A 6965-nucleotide genomic window follows, 5' to 3' on the forward strand; every position below is an offset into this window, starting at 1 on the left:
GGACCTGTGGGTGGGCCTGACCGTGGCCCCACTATGCGCCCTGCATGCATTTGCAAAGTGGAGAGTCTGATGACCCCCAGGGGTGGTTGCGATTTATAAACAATCCTGTCCAGGAACATGGTGAGGCCCACAGAAGGTATACATTGTATTAAAATGATTTGTTTATCTCTCTGTTGCCTGATGGTGCCCTCTGGCCTCAGAATCCCAAACTGACAAATGGACTACATTTGCACATGCCAGGGCCCTTTTGAGGGTAATTTGAGTAAATACATGAAGCAGGGAGCCCAGCACTAATATTGTTCCATCTGTGTAGCAAAGGCTACAAAAATATATACTGTCACCACTATTTATATTAATCTTGTGCTTTTCCAGGTCCTGGAGCACACAGTTGGCACCTACTGTTTGCTGACTTAATCAGTCAATAGGTCCCTCCCTCCCTCATCTCTCCGGTTCCCTGCCTCCCATCCTCTACTCTGGGACCCACCCCCACCCATCCCCAAGAAGTTGCCAAGGGCTTGGGGGAACATTCAACCTGTCGGTGAGTTTGGGCAGCTCAGGCAAACCATCGACCGTTGAGTGGACCCCGAGGCCTGGAACTGCCATCCATCCATCGCGACCCCCACCTTCCAAACCTGGGGGGCCGGTCCCACCTGAGCACATCCCCTCCTTTAAGGCCACAGCTAAGGTCACAATCAACATTCATTGTTGTCGGTGGGTTGTGAGGACAGAGGACAGACCCGCCGAGGGATGAATGTCACTGTGGCCGGGCCACACACAGCCTCACGGGAGTGGGCTGGAGGACAACACCCACCATGGGTTACCCCCAAATTTCTCAGCCTGTACCTTGCCCTGACCCCCAGCCTCTCACCGCTTGGGGAGGGCTGGTGACTGGGATCCTGGAGGACACAAGCTGGATTTGAGGAAGAAATCCTGGAGGCTTAGGGGGGAACTGGGCAGCTGAAAACCCTTTTGAAATGGGGTGGTGAGATTTGCTCCCTGAAGGCTCCATAAGCATGTCTTAAGTGAGTGTATGGGCTTAAGCCCCATAAGTATATGGGGCTTCTGCTCTGTGTCCACGTCCTGGATTTCTCACCCTCCTTGCCTGGATCCTCCATTGCCCCCTCGCACCTTGGTGCTGGCTGGTCCTTCCACCTGCATGTCTGTGCCCCACCTGGGTGACTTCTGGGCACACCACTCCACTGTCCTGATATTGAGCTAAGGGCTCATTTGAGGGTGGGAGGATCAAGGATCTAGTGAGTGCTGGGGGACTCCCCTTTAGCCCAGCCAGTGCCTTTGCTCTCCCAACCTCCCCCATTTCTTCCTTTACCACCCCAGGGACTGAATGAACATCTATACCTAGCCCTGGGGCTCCTGTAACTGGATGGGGGAAGCAGGCTTTTGAGCTCTTTTTTTTTTTTTTTTAAAGATTTTATTTATTGATTTTTAGAGAGAGGAGAGAGAGAGCGTGAAATGGGGTGGGGGGGATGAGAAGGAAGCATCAACTTGTAGTAGTTGCTTCTCATGTATGTGCTTTGACTGGGCAAGCCTGGGCCTTTGAACCAGCGACCCCAGATTTCCAGGTCGAGGCTTCAGGTCAGGTTTATGTTAGTCTTTGTGAATAATCTGATAGGCAGGTGGAATCATACCTCAGTTTGTTCATCCATTAAATGGAGGTTCTACTTAGACAATGGGTATGCAAGTGCCCTGAGGGAGACCAGAGCTGGGGCCTTGGTCCTATGAGCCAGGTACCATCCCCCCTTCCAGGGACATCTGGAGGAGAATCAACAGCTCCCTGCCTCCCCAAAAGGCCCAGGGGCACCTGGCCCTTCCCCCCAGCCTAAAGGAAGGAAGAAAGCAGTTACTAAGTTACATCAATACCTCTCCTGAGGGTGGGGCTTCCAAACCCCCCACCCAAAACCCTGTGGGGCAGGGTGGCAGGCCTCCTCCAAGGATGGGTGGGAGGTAGTTCTTCCAATGCCCTCTGGTGGGGTATGTGGCTCCAAATTGTGGGTGCCCCCTGCAGACTGTATCCTGTTACACCCCCCCCCCCTTGCCCCACTCAGAGACAATACATCTCCTTGGCAGGTGTGGCAGCAAGCCCCCTGTGACAATAAGGAATCTCCCACAGCTTGTTCCTCCCCCTTCAACTCCTTGGAGGTATAAGGAGGGAACTGACAGCCCAGACTCCAAGGCTCCAGAGAGGGGAGGGGAGGGGCAGGGAAGAAGGGCATAACGACAAGCTTGGGGCAGGAAGGGTTTCTTCTCTCTGCCCCTCCACCTGGCACACACTGCCCAGTCATGGGGACATTCAACCTGTGGACAGATTACCTGGGTTTGGCACGTCTGGTGGGGGCTCTGCGTGGGGAAGAGGAGCCTCAGACCAGGCTGGACCCCCAGCCAGAACCAGCGCCAGGATCAGGGGATCAGAGGTCCAGTCCAGAATCCTCACCGGCTCCAGAACGCCTGTGCTCTTTCTGCAAACACAACGGGGAGTCCCGGGCCATCTACCAGTCCCACGTGCTTAAGGATGAGGCGGGCCGGGTGCTGTGCCCCATCCTTCGAGACTACGTGTGCCCCCAGTGCGGTGCCACTCGAGATCGTGCCCACACCCGTCGCTTCTGCCCACTCACAGGCCAAGGCTACACCTCTGTCTACAGCTACACCACCCGAAACTCCGCAGGCAAGAAGTTGTCCCGGCCTGACAAAGGGAGAACACAGGACTCAGGTCACCGCCGAAGAGGAGGAGGAGGAGGAGGAGCAGCAGCAGCAGCAGCAGCAGCAGCAGCAGCAGCAGCAGCAGCAGGAGCCAGTGCAGGTGGCTGGGGAAACCCACTGTGGAGGGGGGGCCTGTCTCTGTTAAGTGGGATTTTAACCCCAGTACCCACTTCAGGGGGTTCAGGGCAGAAAAATCAGTGTAGAAACCTTAGAAAAGTATTCCAGAAATGTTGCCCAATGTGGGAAAACTGGGCCTTGACTTTGCTGTGTGGTCTTGGGCAAGGGACTCTCCCTCTCTGGGCCCTTGAGGGAAATGCTGTTCTTTTCCAGGCACAGGTGACCTGGCAGGGAAGCCATGGGGACTAGCAAGTGATGGGGTCTGGGGATAAGTACAGGAGGGGCTTGACAATGCTTGGAACTGAGGAGTTGTGTGGCCTGAGAGAAGTTTCTCAGACTCTGAACCTCAGCTTCCTTATTACTTATTCACTTTCCAATAGTTTGTGTGCCTCTTCTGTGCCGAGTGCTGGGCTGGGCCAGTGGTGGACAAGGTAGATGGGAGAGCGGCAGTTAAAACATGGCGCAATGGGTGCTGAATGGGGGAGTCTAGAAAACACACCTGATCCAGATGAGGGGATTCAAGAGGCTTCCTGGAGGAAGTGACTTCAGGAAGTCTAATTCAGTTTGGTGGAGTGTTGGAAATGTGGCCCAGGCATTGGGGTTTGCTCGGGAATTTAAGGATGGAGTGTGTATGCTTGTATGGTAGAGGGGGAGGTGTCAGAGATTTGGGGACAAAGGGCCTATAGGGACTTGTGAGTCATATTAAAGAGTGGATTTGGGCACTAGGGAGCAACAGAAGTGGCAAGACCAGGTCTGTGTGTTAAGAATGAGCTAGACAGTGGCTAAGCAAATGGATCATGGGGATGGATTTGAGAGTGTTTAAAGAGACTAGTTCTGTCTGACCTGTGGTGGCGCAGTGGGATAAAGCGTCGACCTGGAACACTGAGGTCGCTGGTTCGAAACCTTGGGCTTGCCTGGTCAAGGCACATATGGGAGTTGATGCTTCCTGCTCCTCCCCCTTCTCTCTCTCTCTCTCTCTCTCTCTCTCTCTCACTCCTCTCTCTCTAAAAAAATCAATAAATAAAATATTAAAAAAAAATAAAAATAAAGAGACTAGTCCTCCAGGCAGAGGGAACAAAGGCAGGCAGAAGGGAATGGCCCAGCACCCAGGGAAACATTAGGTTGGAGGGGGGCCACATGAGTTTGCTGTCTGGGGAGTGGTTCAGGAGAGCATCTGGGGTTGTAGCTTAGGGGAGAGCTGCAGCTGGAGCCTGAGTTCTAAATCTGCTCCCCTCATCTGCACGGCCTGCCACATGGGGCACTCTGCACGGCCTGCCACATGGGGTCACTCAGATCTTGTTTGAGTGTAGGTTTCAATTCTGCAGATTTGTTTTGAGTGAGGCCTGAATACCTGCATTTTTAACCAGCTCCCTGTAAGGCTGCCATGCTGCCAGACCACAGACCATGCAGGCTTTGAGTAGCTTGGGCTTAAATGGCAGCAGTTACCATTATAGTAGATGCCAAAGACCTGAGGTCCTTTAGGGGTTTAAAGGACAAATTCGTTTTAGTGACTTTATGGGGTAGTCAGCCAACAGAGGAGGGGATGTGATGGGGTGGTGTTGTTGTCTATTTGGGTACTGTGGGTGGGTACCGCCTCTCCATCAAACTGTGAGCTCCTCAAGGGTAGTGAACTGGCAAGAGGACCGCCGCCCTGCCCCACAGCTGTGAAGTGAACTTTTGTTAAAGGCGAGACTGACTCCAGGAGAAGATAATATCCTTTTGACATTCCGTGATGCAGGAAGCTGAGGAGACATATAGAGATGATGGTCTCAGAATCTTCCTTTTTCCCTTTAATTTTGAGGGAGCAGGAAAACTCACCTCCCAGGGTATGTAGTGAAGGGTGAGGGAGCCATCCCTTGGCACATAGGGGCTGCCCGAGGCCTGCCTCCCTCGTAACACTCTAGGCATCACAAATCCTGTGTGGGCGGTTCCCGGAACCCTATGGCCACCAGGGAGTAGCACCACAGGGCAGAGTTGGAGTTTTTGCGCTTCGTGTCGGGGTCTTGGTCTCATCTGGGGCTTGCCACTGTCCAGGGATGTGACTTGGGTGCTATTCCATAAGCAGCCTCCGGGTGGCGCCAAAGCCCCGGGAGCCCTGCAGATTGAACTGATAAGTAGGCAATATGATTCACCTATTGTTTTTCTCCTACCCCCTCCGCTTTTAAAACCCAGGTTCCAGAGGTGCCGGGAAGTCTTCTGGACTTCCACCTTCTTCTTGCTGCCCTTCCAATTCTGCCTAGAAGGCCGGTGCGGGGAAGACGTCCGGGATGCTGCCGCCTTCTCCTAGTTCCCTGACTCCGTGAAGGCTGGATTTCCCGGAAGATGCATCTGGCAAGGACCCTCCCCTGAACCCTCCCCCAGCCTGGGAATTTAAGTGAGGAGCAGGTCCTGGGAACACTGCCAAAAGAGCCCTGTGAGGAAGGAGGTGTTACGGGGATGCCCTTCCCTCCCTCCCCAACACGGGGTACTCAGCGCTCAATAAATGCTATGAATGGATTAGTGGTCAGATTAGGCTGGTATTGAGACACGGTAGGGGGAACTGCTTCCGAGGGGCTCAGGCGACTCTTTTCTCTCCTGGGTGTGTTAGCCTGCACGTTACTTTGACTTCCACTTTCCCAAGGAGACTTGGACACTGGGATGAGCTGCAAAATGGGAGTGGGCACTATGGGCCGGCAGTGGGATTTTGAGGGGTCACCCCTTTCCTGGCACTTCTGGGCAAGACCTCTGCTGCCAGGTTAGCACATTAGGTATTTTCTTGACATTTGTTGTTCAGACTCTGAACCTCAGCTTCCTTATTACTTATTCACTTTCCAATAGTTTGTGTGCCTCTTCTGTGCCCAGTGCTGGGTTTTCTCTCTCTCTCTCTCTTTTTTTTTTTTTTTAAGTGAGAGGAGGGGAGATAGTGAGACAGACTCCTGCCTGCGCCCTGTCAGGGATCCACCCAGAAAACCCATCTGGAGCCAATGCTCAAATCAACCAAGCTATCCTCAGCGCCCCAGGCCATGCTCATACCAATCTGTGGGAGGAGAAGAGGGAGAGAAAGGGGAGAGGGAGTGGGTGAAAAGCAAATGGTCACTTCTGTGTGCCCTGACCCAGAATCAAACCTGGGGTGTTCATACCTGGGGCTGATGCTTTATCCACTGAGCCACTAGCCAGGGTCCATTGGTGTTTTCAAACTCCCTTTCAGCCCCCCTCTCATGCTGACATGCCAAAGAGGTGGAATCCCCCACAATGGGGGTGGGGAGGCATAATTTGAGGGAGAAATGGAGAGACAGTTAGACAGTCTCCCTCCTCACATTGTCCTCATCAAAGAGGCCCTCTGAATGTTTACATCACACGACAATGCCCCAAGTCCCCAATGACTTGGGGCCGTGGAGTCACATGCCATGTCCTTCTGTGGGGGAGGGCAGGAAATAGGACTCTGTCCTGGGGCCCTGCCCAAGGGCACTGTGGAGGCAATTTTGGGTCTACTGTAGCAAGACTGGGAGAGAGATACAGAGCCCTCCTGACCTAGGGGTTGTGATCCGATTTTCCTGAGGGGCTGCCCTTAGGAACCGCCACCCATGTCTGTCTTCTCCATCACCAGAGCTTGTTTTCCTGGCCTCCAGGGGGCAGCAGGTGGCAAGTGTCCAATCCACATTCCTTTCCTAAACTAAGAGCTGGCCTTCATCTCCAACCCACATGGTCTCTCTATCCCAGGGTTGGGTGGAGGCAGGATTTGGACTTTGCAGATCCTCTCTGCCCTTGAACTGGGGACCTGAGGCCACCCAGGAGGAAAGCTAGTGATAGGAACCTACCCTTGAAGACTGCCTGCTGCCTAGGCTTGGAGGGGAGAAGGGAAGACAAAAACAAGGAGGGGTGGCCCTAAGTGTCTTCATATTGAATTGGGGACACAACCTCCCAGCCACTGCCAGCTGCTACAAACGCTAAGGGCATAAGCCAGAGCTGCTGTGGCTTGGACCCAGGACACTGGATGAACCAGCCTGTCCTGGCAGAGTCAAGGGAAGAGAGGTGGCAGGGGACCCTGATCCAACTTGCTGCCCACCCAAATGGGGTCTCCCAGGATGTAAGAAGGCAGCAGTGGAAGGGGTGCTCTGCCATGGCCCTAGGAGTTTGAATGTGGGAGCCACAGG

At 53.8% G+C, this 6965-nt stretch overlaps 1 protein-coding gene across 2 annotated transcripts; it reads left to right on the plus strand.

Annotated features, from left to right (window-relative positions):
* Nucleotides 1–2298: 2298 nt before the first annotated feature.
* On the plus strand, nt 2299–5646 carry NANOS3 (nanos C2HC-type zinc finger 3). Of its 2 annotated transcripts, none has more exons than XM_066253320.1 (2): nt 2299–2815; nt 5005–5646. In XM_066253320.1, the coding sequence occupies exons 1-2, from the start codon at nt 2299–2301 to the stop codon at nt 5070–5072; spliced, it is 585 nt and encodes a 194-aa protein (XP_066109417.1). In that variant the 3' UTR covers nt 5073–5646. The 2 variants fall into 2 exon arrangements, with proteins under 2 accessions (XP_066109417.1, XP_066109418.1); XM_066253321.1 differs by having other exon boundaries at nt 2299–2752; nt 5002–5646.
* Nucleotides 5647–6965: the final 1319 nt, after the last annotated feature.

The sequence above is a fragment of the Saccopteryx bilineata genome, chromosome 1 (assembly GCF_036850765.1).
Source record: "Saccopteryx bilineata isolate mSacBil1 chromosome 1, mSacBil1_pri_phased_curated, whole genome shotgun sequence".
Lineage (NCBI taxonomy): Eukaryota > Metazoa > Chordata > Mammalia > Chiroptera > Emballonuridae > Saccopteryx > Saccopteryx bilineata.